At 50.6% G+C, this 14,740-nt stretch overlaps 1 protein-coding gene across 10 annotated transcripts in view; it reads right to left on the bottom strand.

Annotated features, from left to right (window-relative positions):
* INPP4A (inositol polyphosphate-4-phosphatase type I A) overlaps positions 1 to 14,740 on the bottom strand; it is a 147,758-nt gene that overhangs the window by 8,491 nt on the left and 124,527 nt on the right. For all 10 annotated transcript variants that reach the window (XM_076001011.1, XM_012786983.2, XM_012786977.3 and 7 more), the window contains 6 exons: positions 14,003 to 14,126; positions 12,853 to 12,979; positions 12,427 to 12,567; positions 9,923 to 10,020; positions 7,447 to 7,559; positions 3,528 to 3,682 (listed from right to left, as the gene is read on the bottom strand). In XM_076001011.1, coding sequence (XP_075857126.1) covers positions 3,528 to 3,682; positions 7,447 to 7,559; positions 9,923 to 10,020; positions 12,427 to 12,567; positions 12,853 to 12,979; positions 14,003 to 14,126 — 758 coding nt within the window. The remainder of the gene's footprint in view (positions 1 to 3,527; positions 3,683 to 7,446; positions 7,560 to 9,922; positions 10,021 to 12,426; positions 12,568 to 12,852; positions 12,980 to 14,002; positions 14,127 to 14,740) is intronic.

Here is a 14,740-nt window from a genome sequence, read left to right as displayed (position 1 = left end):
TGACAGGGGACACTTTCCAAGCTGGCCAGCACTGACCAGTCATCACATCCCCTGCAGGATAGCTTAGCGGCTACTCAGAAAAGCCCACTAAGTGAGGGTGTCAGCCCCTGGACTGGGCACAGAGGGATACCCCAGTGGTGTACTGGAGTCAGCACGCATGGCTCACAGGAGCTGAGGGTGTAAATCTCTTCCCAACTCCATGTTCAGTGCTGCCACACTAAGAGCTCGAAATGGGCCCCGGTGGAGGTATTTATGCCACAGAAATTGGCAAACACTACAGATCAGGGCTTCTGGGGAGACAACTGGCTGTTGAATGCCTACAGCACAGCACTGACCAGTACTCGCCCTGGGCCTCCAGGAGGAAGCCAGCGTGGGTGCCAGCTCTGCCCCCACCTGCATGCTCTACCCGCCCATCTGGTGAGAGGCAAGTGCAAAAGTGCAAGGGAACCAAACCTCTTCCTCTGCTCCAGGACAGGGTACAGTTTCACTACTGCCTCCTCGGGGCTTTCGCTGGCCAACCCTACAGCCAGAACTGCTAGCTGGTGACAGGGCTTGCAGCTGACTAAACAGATACATGTCTTCGCCACATGGGATAATCCAGAAAACACAAAGTCAGGGGTACCAGTGTCACCTTCAAACAACACCTGCAGCGAGAGCCTGAGATCCTGCAAGGTGCTATTCAAGGCAGCAGTGAGCACTGTCCCTGGCAGGGCTGGGCTGCTGCTGAGGGTTCCAGGGCAGGCAGAGGTGGAGGAGGAGTGAGCTTTGTTTCGTCTTTATAACTTTTTAAATAATTATTTTTGTATTATGTGCTCACTGTACAGATTTTAGAAAATGCAGAAAAAAAAATTTAAAAAGACATCCATAATTAGAGGCAGGACTGGGGTTTACAGAGGCAGAGGGAGGCCAAGGGGATGATGCCTGCTCCCATGTGAGGAAGGCCCTCACCACTCAGGGCACCTGAGGGTCCTCGCCTGTAAGTAAAACAGAAAAATGACACCACCTTTACAGCCTCAGGAGCACTCAGAACAGTGAAAGGAATGACGGTGCCCAAGGGAGCAGTTCCTGAGCACTCTGGGACACTGGTGGGCAGGAGTGTGGCTGGTATGGGAACAATTTGGTGATTTGTATTAAAATTATTATAAAGCCTTACAGACTGGGCAGGGTGGCTCACGGCTGTAATCCCAGCACTCTGGGAGGCTGAGGCAGGAAGATCACTTGAGCTCTGGAATTTGAGACCAGCCTGGGCCATACAGCAAGACCCTGTCTCTAAAAAAATTTTTAAAAATTAGCCTGGCATGGTGGTATGTGTCTATAATCCCAGCTATTTGAGAAGCAGTAGGATCACTTGAGCCCAGGAGTTTGAGGTGAGCGATGATGACACCAGTGCATTCCAGCCTGGGTGACAGAGCAAAACTCTTGCTTTAAAAAAAAAAGCCTTCCAAAGATGTGTACTTTTTAACCTGAGGAGTCAATTGACAAATGTGGATAGGAGAATATATAAGGATATTCACTGGCCTCTTGATTAAAATTCTGGAAAACCATATACAGTTTAAATATTCAATGATAGCAAATTAGATAAATTACAATGTGTTAAGAGTGATAAGGTCTATATTTTTTTCACCTGAAAAAATGCTCACAAGACAGTTAAATGGAAAAAAGTAGGCTAAAACAATAGGCAGAATTGTGCATATAACTGCATTTGTTTGTGCACGTGTTTTTGTTTTGTGTGTCATTCAGGGACTGGCTAACCAATGTGTGGATTAACCACACTCACACTTGTACGTAGGTATGTATGTACATTTCTCTGAGAGAACATGGATAAAAATGTTAACATGGCTACTGTTAATAGCAGGAATATGGAGAATTCTCTTGCGGGGTATGTGCATGAGAGTGAAGGACTAGTGTAGACACTTATCTGTATTATCTAATTTTCCTATAAGGGGTATCAATTACTTATACAATTAAAAGTTGTAAAAAGTGCTTTGTGCTGTAAACTGTAACAACTGTAATGATTATTCTGGGCACACAACCCCTGGAGGCTACAGGCCGGCAGAGGCCGTGTGGGTTCTGGGCTCCGTGACAGGCCCTGCAGTCGTGGCTGTGTCTCTCTACAAGCCCACTTCCTCCCTGGTCTCCTGAGACCTTTGTACTCAGATGAAGTCAGAATGAATTGTTTTTGTTGAATTTGTTCAAGAACCCAAGAACTGGACAGAGGGCCCTGCGTCAACTGTGTGCCTAACTCAGGGCCTCAGCTCCTGGCTGGACCTGATCCTGATCGCTGCTGCCACAACCACAGGAATCCTGCTTCTTCTCATCTCTTCACTGGCAAAGGTCTGCAGTTCACTACAGCGGCCCCTTTCAAAGCCGTGCAGCTGATGGCACAGATGTGGCTGCCATCCTGCCACACCAGGCACCCCACTGCTGCAGGGTCGCACTGGACGTGGAGCCGGAAGGGCATCCAGACTCCTGGGGCAGGCCCTTAGTCAAGGCAAGTAAAATTAAAGAATGGCAGAGCAGGGCTCTGAGTCTCTATCGCTCCCCTGAGGCTGGGCAGAGGGATGGTGAACTTTAACAAAGAGGTTTAGATGAACTTGGAAAGACAAAACAGGGACAAAATGCTATCAATCAAGAGGCAGGAGCTCATGCCTCTCTTTTGTGCATTACTGTGAGAAGGTCAAACAGCAGAAACATACAGAAAGGATAAGAGAATTGAACACTTTAAAGAATTTGGTGAGAGGACAAATGATACAGAACATTCAGTAGAAGTGACCGTTGGAAACGAGACTTTAACAGCATTGGTGACTACATTGAAGGAGACGGGAAAACCAGGTTTCTTATCCTTTCTTTTGGTATGTGAGGTAGGGGCTGCCCAGCAGTGCTTGAAACAAGGCATCGATCAATAGTGGACAATTTTAGTTCTGGGTTTCATTCTGCAAACACGCCTGCTGACTCAGAATCAGAACACCATTGGGTGAGGTTGCCAGGGCACACTGACAGCTGTCACCATAAAACACTCATTTGACACTTTGCTCATAAAAGCAAACTGTGTCGACTGCTAGAGAAGCAGCAGAGCAAAACCGGTGCAACCTGCAGACGCGTGTCTTTACTGGAGTTTGGAAATGTACGTATGCATGTGGCTATACGATGTCAACAGCAGAGGCCTGCTGAGAAAGCCCTGGCCCTAAATCACACCCACAGCCAGGCAGGTGGCTGAAGGGACGTATCATACGGCTGCAGCCAAGCTTCGCTTAGCTGCCTGACCCTCAGCTTGCCCCTCAGTCTACCAGCTTTCAGTGCAGTCCTGTTCAGAAAGACTGCCAGCTCTCTTCCCCCCTCGCCTTACAAGAGAACGGTGTCTGAATTTGACAGTGCCAATAGTTTGACTAGTTTGTCAAACTCAAGTGTGGCGGCTGGCATCAGGGGCTCATGCAGGGCAGGCCCTGCGGGAAGGCGCAGTGCTGCCAGCTCATCTGCAGTTTACACGGACCAGGGCAGGCAGGGCGCGGGCCGGCGGTGGCACTCACCTGCGCATGCACTCCAGGGCCTGGGTGAAGACCTGCGGGGCCATGCCGTGCTCGTGCTGCAGGATCAGGCACTGCTCCAGTGTCACCGACATGGCCGTGCGGTCCTTGGCGCTCTTGCAGCTGGTGAACCGGACCCCATTAAGGCGGCGGCAGATCTGCAACAGGAAAATGGGCTGTGTCTAGGAGGGGGGACTCCGAGGAAAGGCAGCACCCTTCACATACGAGAGAGGTTCCTGACCGGCCCAGCGAGGCCTGGCCAGACCCTCCCCTTCTGTGCCCCAACTCCACATCCTGTCAGAGCTGACAGAAACTGAGTCACTTACAAACACCAGCTTTTGGGGGTCCTGCTGTGCCTCGTGTGCCCTGCCTTCTCCCACAGGATGCTCCCTCTCAGTCCAGCCTCCCTGCCTGCTGAGGGATCACCATCCGTTCACTGACCCTTACCAGCTGTCCCTTCCAAACCATGCCTGGGCTCTCCTGTCATGTTCACCCCTTCACTGCTGATCCCTCGGGGAAAGAGGGCAGCGAGAATGACCCACTCAGGGCAGGGCCCCAAGCCCCTGGCCAGGTGTCCAGGCCTTTCTGGAAGACAGGGGACAGCCCTGCTGATGCCCACTCTCCTCCTTCATCCACACAGATGGGAACAGCTGAGGAGTTCCACTTCCTTTTAGCCACCACCTGACCACCAGGCCCCGCAGGCCCTTCCTGTCATCCTTGCCCCAGACATGGGATTAGGCACCAAAGGGCTTCCCTCGTCACAACAGGACGGCTCACGTGGTGGGGGTGGAGGAAGCCACCAGACTGGGAAAAGGCCATCTCAGTGTGCCTCCTCTCTCCAGAGAGAGGATGATTTTGGGCATTTCCTCTGCATCACTAGAGATAATCCTAGGTACACAGTCGCCAAATCCAGCAAGCTCTAAAACAGAAACATACTTTTCTGTTTTAGAACAGAAATTCTAAAAGTATGCTCTAAAACATACTTTTTCTAAGTATGTAGCAGCCTCATTTGGCAGCACAACCAGATCTGAGCTGATGTGAGACTATTTATAATCTTTATTTATCCCATTTTATGTAAACATTCATACTTTTCAGTGAGGCGATATTATGAGTTTGATTCCAGAGTACTGCCCCAGGCTCCCCCGGGGGTATTAAATCATATGTGTATATCATAGTACACACGTGTAATATGTGCCATATTATACAAAAAATGTCAACTCTGTGCCGTATTACTTTTCTAAAATCTGAAAACCCGTGAATTTCAAAACATCTGGCCACAAGATCTTCCGACATGGGATTGAGGACCTTATCGGATACCGTCCTGTGAGAGCAACAGTGGTATTTTATGAAAACCACCCAAACTATACAAAGGTAGGCTCCCAGTTATCTGTCATACTTCAGAAAAACATGAGTTGTGTCAACTGCCCTGAAGATAGGACCACACCTGCTTCTAGGGCCAGCAAAGCCAAGAACATGCTGGCCACTACTGGGAAGATGGTGCAGTCCTGCGAACCACGTCCAGGAAAAGACAAAATAGGAAAGGCCCACAGTTCTGTCAGGACAAGTAAGAGGAAGGGAAGCTCCTTTTGGGAATAGACAAAAAGAGAAACAAACAAACAAACAAAACAAAACCAAGACCCTAGGCAGACAAGCAGACCCCAAGCTAGTAAAGAGTGATTTAATCAAATTTGTAAAATCATAATTGGCAGAGCAAGCGTGAACTTGGTATATGCTCACTATTTTCTACAGGCTGTAGAATTCATGACCCGAACACAGGGCAGAGACTGGAACTATAAATCGGTTTCAAAAGAACATTTAACTTCATAGATGGTGCATCCAGAGCTAACATGAGGTTCTAGAAGGAAGGCAGGGTGGCCAGAGGTGGGTCCTTGTCCAAGAGGGCAGCTGCAGTGCCAGATTCCCATCCTAGAGGGGCTCCAGCCACCTTTGGTGTGCTGGCTGGGTCTCTCCCTCCATGAAATGAGGGCTTAGACCTGACTAAAGACAGCCCAGCTGTTTAGCCAGGGCCCTTTGTTCACACACAGAAATTATAAGAAATGAGGCCCAGAAAAGGACAGCAGCTCTGGTCAAATCAGGGATGAGAAGACTCAGTACCTTAGTGGTGTGGCACTGCTAACCCTACATCCACCTGTCCCACCCCAATGTCCCTCTGGGGACACCCAGGGTTTGGTGGGCCTGACATGAGAAGTGACACATCCAAGGGCCTCTGAGGGCCTTCCTTCTCATTCTAGGCTTCTATACCTTGGGGCCTCTACTGAGAACAAAAAAATACAGGACTGGATGGACTGATTTTTTGTTCTGGTGACAGGAGATGGTGCATTGCCTCCATATTTAATGATTTTCTATCATATGACATTAGAGAAATAGAACCACAGTTCTCAAACAAGGTATGCCCAAGATCTGCACACCTACTCTCATCTGTAAAGCTGTATGTTTATTCTAAGAAGAATGAGTGAGTGGATGTCCCCTGTCACTGATCAGAGATATAGCCATGCCACCTTCTGGACTCTCTGTGGCATGTGGGAAAGGCTTGCTCTTTGTCTACAGTCTCTTAAAGGTACCTGCATAAGAGACAATAACAGTCTGACCAGGGATGTTCAGCAGACCCGTGAGAAAACAAAATAAAGGCAGTAGAGGAGCCCCATGGCAGGCGTGTGCCCCACCCTGTGCCACATGTGCTGGGCCTGGCCTGAGTGAGCCATGCCAGGTGAGGTACCAAAACCAAGAGAATACTTGAAAAATGAGGCCTGTGAAACCTGCTGAGCTTTCTGTCACTTGATGCTTCCAAATATGTTCTGTTGTAATTAAAAGACTCTCAGGGCAGCCTGGCCCAGAGAGGGGTGATCGGCAGACTGACCCATCCCACATTTTCCAACAGTCTTTCCAGGGAGTCCTTGACAGGACAAATGAATAGATCAGCACAGAAGGGGATGTTTACTCTTTAAAGCTAAATTCAACAGAACACGATCAGCAGCCACGACCATTCCCACAGCCACAACATGCAGCACATTCCAAAAGACGAACTTCAGGAAGCAGGCTCTTGAATATGGCACCTAATAAATCCCTAGGAACAGCTGACGAGCACCATGACCATCTGAGACCCCTGCTGCTGTGGAAGAGACTCAGAGAAACACTCTCCAGATGAGGACAGTCATGCTTTGGGACAGCTGCGGGGGAGGCCCCCGTGGGCTGCCTGGACTATCTGATGCAGGGCGGTGGCCCAGGCATGGTGGGCAGTGCGGTGCCACCTCGCTCTTGTGCTCTCTTCTCTTTGCTCAGGCTCAGGCAGCGAGCCAGAATGCCACTTGGGGCCACTTGTGCCCGAGTCCCAGTGCTGGGCAGGTTAATCAGCTGCACAGAAGAGGTAACTTCAGCCCCTCATCATGGGTGAGAGAACAACTAGCCTGAAATTGCTCTGATGCCCAGGCTCAGACTGAAAAATTTCCACGGGTAAATTTATGAGAAAATATTTGAGGGTAAGGACTTGGGAAAACTAGGAGATCAAAACTGCAATGTACGATAAAGACTGTTTAAAGAGACATGAAAGGTCGCCACAGTCTCCCTCTGAACCTACTAAGAGAGGCAGGAGGCAGAGGGTTTTAGCTGCAACCCACCATGCAGGCTTCTGAAGGTGACAACTGTCATCAGCCTGGCTATTCAGTGCCCCATAGGACAGACCGTGTCAAGCTTATCAGAATTCAGGCAGCCCCAAGGGAATGAACCCACAGGGAAGGTTCAGCATCTTCCAAGTTTTAGAACATGTTCAGTGACGTTCTCTGAGCCCACATGGAGACGTTTGCTTTCTCCACTGCCCGCTGAGGCTGTGATTTGTTAACGTTATTGTCGTGAGTTTTGGTAGTGGGCGCAGCGGTAACTGCCTTTTCCTCACTATAAAGAGTACCTCAGCGGCTTGCCAGAGGATGTCGACGTTCTTATTCTTCCGGGCGTGCACGTTCTGACCCAGAAACCGCAGCAGCTCTGGCAGGCACGTCTGACTCCGCGACCGAGGTAGGCCTGGAAGAGAAAAGGAGTCTGTGGGAGTAGGTGCCATACCCAGGAACTTGCCCCTGACAGTGGGAGGCCACCCAGGCAAGCTGCTGTGGCACAGAAACACTAACATGTTGACTGTGCAGCCAAAGCAAGAAGGGAGGAGGGTGTCTGGGGACCGGACGTGGCTACCGGTATGGTGAACACTCAATTTCACCGCCATTTTAGTGCCCCCTTTGAAGGGCAGTTACTTTATCTCCTCTCAGCTCTTCTAAAGAGCCAGGGAGTGGACACCAAATCACCTAATGAACTTCCTGTAAACACCCATGCTCCCTGCCCCACTCCCAAAAGGAGGGTGTTAGGAGGAAGGGAGACCCATCTAGTCTCCAAAACTTCTGCCAGGGTGAAGCACACTTGGGGCAGCAGGTCTTGGCCATCGAGTGGGCCTGGAAACCTTGGGGGACCTGGAGCATGTAGCCTTCCCCAGGGTGATTTCAGCCTACAACTGGAGAAATGTATTTCTGATGGGCCCAGGGAGGCCTCTCTTCACTCTAGCAGCACTCCTCCTCCACTCAGCAGTCTCCAGGCCCTTCCAGGACATCTTGAGACTGAACATCCATCAGATTGCCTCGCCTATGAAACCCAGGACAAAATCTAGGAAAATCAACCACTCCTGAAGGCACTCTGAGATTTTCAAACACTGGGACTAACCAATACATCAAGGGCAGTCCCCCATGCCCCTGATTTCTGCCTCCTTGGCCACCTACTTCCCTCTTGCCAGCGGCACCCTCTCTGGCCCTTCTATTGAATAGCCAGCCTAACCAGCCTTCCTAACCAGCCTACCCAGATGCTGTCCTCAGCCTCCTTCTCGTCCTGCCCCTTAGTGCCTTCAGCCACGAAGGACCCCACCCTGTGGCTCCACATCCATACTACCCATGGGCCGTCTGTCCACGTCACAAGCTCAGTGGGGGCCTGCGCTGTGCTTGCTCCTCTCCTGTCAGCCACCCACCACTGCTGCTGCACTAGCTCCAGCATCCTCAGCCCGAGCCCTCCTCAATGCCTCGCCCCTTCTTTCCAAACCACAGTTGCCTCTGGTTGGAGTCAGAGAGTGAAACAACATGTCGCCCATCTGCCAGTGGCTTGTGTCCCTCTTCCCATCCAACAGCACTTTCTTGCTTGGTGAATCTATGAAAAGGCAGTGTTTTCACACCACTTCCCTACTGAACACCATTTAAGTAATACGGACTCCCAGCCTGGCCCTGGGGGTCCTCTGCAGCGGTCTCTCCTAACAGGATGGCTTCAGAGCCAGGCAGCACCTTTCCTCACCTGGACACAGACACGAGCGCCGACCTCACAGGGCTGCTGTGGGATTCCAGGAGGAAACGTGAGTGAACACTTAGCCGGCGCCTGGCACATCAGTGGCCTGTAGTGGGGTCCACCAGCAGTGCTGTTCTACTATTCCTAAACTCTAAGATCTACCACGCCTCCCAACAGAAAGCAAATGAAGTTGCCCGCGTCTTCCCAGGTGATGTGGACGCGGTCTTCCCTCTGTGGAAACCCCTATTAGAGGACACTAGTGTAACTCAAGGTGGGGATGCTCTTGGGTGGCCTTTCCTCCAAAGCAGGGTCTCATTTGCCACTGGGTCTTGTAGTGCTTTACACACGGCAGGTGCTCAGGGAATGTTCCCTGGGTGGAATCTGGGAGAGAATTCCACGTGTAAAGACAGTGACTGCCGTGCATCCCCTGGGCTCTTCCCTGAGTTCTGTGACCTCCAGAGCCCTTGCTGCAGCATCCGCACTGGGGGACATACAGCTACGTGCCAGCAGACAGAAGATTATTGTCACCTCTCCACCACCTCCAGGGGAGGCTGTGACAGGGGGCATTTTGCCACCAAACACCCAACAATGTTTACCCAGCATCTTACTCCTAAGCACCATGGAGGCAGGTGCATGGGCAACTCACCTGGCCAAATATGGCTCCTGTCTCTGTGATCCCTCATGTCCTACCAGCAGGTGCACGATGCACACCGCTGAATGCATCCATGAATGTCAATGACTACGACAGTGTGTGGGGAAGCCCACGTCACACAGGTTAAAAGAGAATCAACAGCAGAGATGAGCGAGGGCTGCAGCCCAGGGGAGCTTCTCTGGGTGGAATTCAAGCCAGGCAGAGTCTGAAGAGGTGAACAGGCTGTGTGCGTGCATGCTGGGGTAGGAGGGAGGAAAGGAACAGTGCAGACTTGTACACACGCAGGTGCTTAGGCAGGCGCGCATAGACACACGGAAGCAGGACAAGCCAGGCAGCGTCAGGAAGCAGACAGCCTGAGCTTGGCCGCTCAGTGAGGAAAAGACCAGCAGGAAAAACCGACCGCAAGTGAAGAATTACTCACAGTCCTCAGGCAAAACTTCCTTAAACTGCTCAAAGTAGGAATTTAACCGCACCAAACTCTCCACATTGATGACTTCTTGTAAAGATGTATCACCAAACCTTGGGAAGTTACAAGGGGACATCATTAGTTGGCTAATGTCACCTTCTAACATGAACACAGTTGCATGAGAGCTAGCAATGTTGATTCTCTCAAACAATAATTGTGCACATCTAAATTCTAAACCACTTTCCTCCACCTGAGCATGAAGTCATCTCTGCAGTGTTGGTGAAGTTTAAATACATTCTATTGGCAGGAACCATGTATGATCTATCAGAGATGTTCCCAAGAGATTATCAGAACATGATCCACACCAGACCCAGAGACTGAAGGGTCCTGTCCTATGTGGCACAGCGACCCCTACTCACAGCCATTCAGCTCACAGTCCCTCTGTCCTCCTGTCCAGGGGTACTCAGCAGAGGGGATGGCAATGGGTATGGCTGGAGAGTGAGGGCACAGCACTGTGCACTCCAGTCTGATGGACCATACTGACAGGAGGCCCTCCTCACTCTTTCCCCATTACGAAGGTTCACTCTGTGTATCTCCTCCCCGCTGTGAGCTACAAGTGAGCACATGCCAAATGCCTAAGGGAAAAAGTCATGAAATGCAACCTACAAGGCAGGCACAAGGTGGTCATTAAAAATATAGGTTCTGAGGTCCAAGTCCTGGGTCCCCAGGGCAGCCCCAGCACTTCCCTGCTCAGTGACTTTCTGAGTATCAGCCTTTCTAGGGCCCTGCAACACAGCTCAGAGAGCAAGACTCCCTGTGGAGCACAGCTCCTCCACCCCTGGCACCCACGATAGCATTTCCTCTAGGTGTCTGCTCCCTCAGGGATTGTCACTGAGCCCAGGACCATGGCCTCCCCTCTCTGGGGCCCTCCCCTCAGTTCATAAGCAAGCCCAACTAGCCAGTGTCCTGGGAACAAATGAAGAAACAAAGCCAAGCCCTACATTCTTCCAGTCCCTCCCACCCTCAGTGGCATGTCCTCTTTTCTGCTCCTCTGTTCCCTGGATGTGGTCCTGCCTCAACCCTCTCTAGAAACTGCTCTTGCAGAGCCATTGGGATCAACAGCTGCTGGATACAGGGAGTGACATTCCCTCTCCCCTGGGCTGCATCCTTGCTGGGGCTCCCGTGAGGCTGCCACCCTCCCTGACATGGGCTCCTCAGCTCTGCTAAGACCTTTGGGCTCTGCTTCCTGGGCTGGCGCCCTCAGCCCAAGCTCAGCTCACCATCTGCACCTGAACATGACCCCTCTCCTGGTTCATGAGCTCAGTGGGTGGCACCGCTTACTCCCCAGATCCAGCAGCCTGGGTGTGTCTAGTCTACTCTCCTGTCTCTCTCCCATTGGGCCCCACTGGAAGACCACACCCTTCCATTTACCACTTCCATAGTTCTCCAGTCTGTCCCTTCTCAGAACATGCACCACACTCCCTGCCCTGGCCTGGGTGACTGCATGTGGCCTGCACTCTTGCCAGCAACCTCCTCATCACAGTCCTCACCTCCTGTGCACTTTCACTTTCTCCTGGCGCATGCCAGCAAAATGATCTACTTAAAATGTAAGCCTGATCATGTTCTGCCCTACTGAATGTTCTTCAATGTCTCCCAGAAACCACAACATACTTCCTAGGTGGGGGTGACCCTACACTTAGGGGTCAGTAGACACTGACCATTCACTGGGTTCAAAAGGCCCAGCAGGAATATGGCATACCATTCTGGAAGCCAAATTTACTTAACAGGAAGCACTTTAATGTATCTTTTGATACTAAAATACACATATCATACGTGTCATGTAAATGACAATATAGGAGAGACTTTCATTTATTAGTGGAAAGCCATTATAGGCTACACACACCCAATTCAGCCTCTCTCCCCCACACATGTGTGTGCACACACAGGTACACATGACTCTGCTCCATGCAAGTGATCTGGAAGAATGTTTACCAGGCATAAGCGTTTAGGATCAAGGCAGGACTCGGCCTGGCACACGAGGCCTCTCTGCCCTCAGCACTGTGGATCCCTGCCTAGAACCTGGTGGCCCTGGACCCTGTACTGTTTTTCTCTCCAAAATGAAATGAAAGTCTCTCCTGTGTTGTCATTTATGTGACACGTGTAACTTAGTATGATACGTGTATTTTAGTATCAAAAGATATCTTAAAGTACCTGCTGTTAGGGAAATTTGGCCTCCAGAATGATATGCCATATTCCTGCTACAGGCCTTTTGAACCCAGGCCTTTGCTCACTCTTCTTGGCCTGAGATGTCCAGTCTCTCTTCTACCTTCTTATCTAACCCCTACTCATACTTCAAAACCCACTTCAGCCATCCTCCCCCACCCAGGAAGCCTGCACAGAGCACTTAGACCCCACTGAGCACTTAGCACACTTTCTACTCCCCCCAGAGCACTTAGCACACTTTCTACATCATCTCCACGGCTCCCCCAGCCACGTCAGTCCCGAGGGCTGGCACGCACCTCTCAGCCAGCGTCTGCTGCTCGTTGATGCCCACGTTGAAGAGGACAGGCTGCACCCGCAGCAGCATGCCACTCTGGATCTCCCGGGGCAGGGCGTCGAACAGCGGGCCTGGCAGAGGGACCCGCACGTTAAACCCATCGCTGGAGAGAGACAGAGAGAGGGAAAGCAGGGGTGAGGCTCTGACCTTGGGGCCAGGAGGTGCCAGAGCCCGCCTCAGTGCCAGAGCCCAGAATGGCCCCCTGGATCACTGATGGCCAAACTGTCAGCCAGATCTTTAAGGACTGACACCAACGTAAGAGAATGTGACCAGAATTTTAACAAAATGAAAAAGAATAAAAATTTATAAAGGAAGAGCGCATCCCATGAGATAAACACATATGAAAAACACCACTCTACCCCAGAGAAATTTAAACCAGCATTTCTACCGATTTCCTGTGATGACAGGCAGCATGTCCGCTGAAGTGTTAGAAGCAGCCTGAGTGACTTTGAAGGTCACGTTCCTCAAGTCCATGATTCCAAGGCTCATGTCCTCCAGCATCGCCAACTCCTCACCTGGATGCAAGGGAGGGAAGGGGCTGTCAGCAGAGGACCCTGCCACTCTCTCTGTAGACATGGCATAGGCACTGAGGCAGGTGCAGACGAAAGCCAACGAGCTCAGGCTGTGACAGGGGAGGGTGCAGGTGTGGACCAGGTAGGGGTCTCTGAGCCTTTTTCCCTGTGACTCACTTCTCTGAGAGGACTGCTATTGAAATCCCATGGCCACATTAAAAAATGCAGCTGGAGGAGATGCACCATCCTTCCTCACCCTTTTCTGGGCAAGCACAGGGCCGTGAAGGGGGAAACAGAAATGGGTGGAACTCAGAAGGCAAAGCCAGCTCTTTAAAAATAGAGAGAGACAGTACAACAGCATTGCTGCGGACAGATTCTCCCTTACACGGGGCTTGATGTCTATTTGATGTCCTAGAACTCCAAAGACTAAATACTTAAAAAAAAAAAAATGGTTCATTTTCACCTTCTCAGAAGAAATAAACAGAAAACAAGGGTAGGAAGAAGAGAGCCTTTTTGGAGGGCAATTTGAAAATATCCATTACGTTTTAGAATATTCCTACCCTTTGACCCGGCAAACTCTCCGTCTAGTCATTCAGTAGCTGCAGAAGGAGAGCAGTGCCTCAGATGCCCAACGCCACTGCAGCACTGGCTTAGTAGGAAGAAGTCAGAAACAACCCACAGTCCTACAGGAAGTTACTGGTTAAATAATTATCATCCATCCTCAACTAGAAAGACCCACCAGATACATAACAAATAACAACTATAATGCACCCATAATAATTTTTTTAAAAAGATGCATACCACACAAACCACAAACCAAACCAAGGTATGTATATATAACTGTCATTTGGTTCCTTGTTATGTATTTTGGTGATGTTTGGATTTATTTTATTAATGATCAGCACACGTTAAGCCTGTGTAATCAGAAAACTATCTAGGAAGAAAAGATAGAATTCACACAGGTAACTGTGGCTCCTGATGCAGCCCCCGGAGGTGCCGGGGGTGCGCAGGGCCCGCGGGTCTCACCGTAGGTGCTCAGCAGGCTCTCAAACTGGGCCAGCAGCCCGATGGTGTAGAGCTGCCGCAGGAAACCGTCATCATGCAGGCAGTTCCTCAGCTTGATGATGAAGCCACAAATGAGAGCAGTCAGCTGGAGGGACACAGGGTGAAGTGGTTTTGGGGTCAGACACCCGCTCACTAAAAAGCAGTGGGCTCATGCCCGCCCCAGCCCCAAGTTCCTCTGCTTCCACTGCTCAAAGTGGCTGCAGTGGCACCTCCTATCTCCTGGGGACGCTGGGGAGTGGGGAGTGCCCTGGCTCTGGGGCTGTGGAGGGCAGAGGCCATGGGGAGGATGCCTAACACCTTGGGCTTGCTGTTCCTGTCACTCCCAAAGTTAGGTTTGATTTTGGCCCAGCTTCAGACCTGACCTGCCTAGGGTTATTACTAGGCTAGAACCTTCTGGAAGCCCAGAATTAATTACCCATGGTGAAAGGGTCTATCTACTCACAAATCCATACCATCTCTGGCTGGAAACTGAGTTAATCACAACAAAATACAGAAGTGGACAAGAACACGGTCACTCAAAGTTTCCTCAGTAGGCTATTTTCTGTAGGATGAAACAGGCCTCCCAGGATGGGTGGGGAACTGCAGAGAACCAGCCTGACCCTAAGTCACTGTTTACTTCATTAATTTGTTTGCTAGCATCTGTTTAACTTGTTACATTCATTTCAACTCTTCATTTCTCTGAAAGATAACAAAAATCCT

This window comes from Microcebus murinus, chromosome 3 (assembly GCF_040939455.1).
Source record: "Microcebus murinus isolate Inina chromosome 3, M.murinus_Inina_mat1.0, whole genome shotgun sequence".
Classification (NCBI taxonomy): domain Eukaryota; kingdom Metazoa; phylum Chordata; class Mammalia; order Primates; family Cheirogaleidae; genus Microcebus; species Microcebus murinus.
The sequence above is the reverse complement of the archived record's forward strand: the minus strand, read 5'-3'. Positions and strand labels throughout refer to the sequence as shown.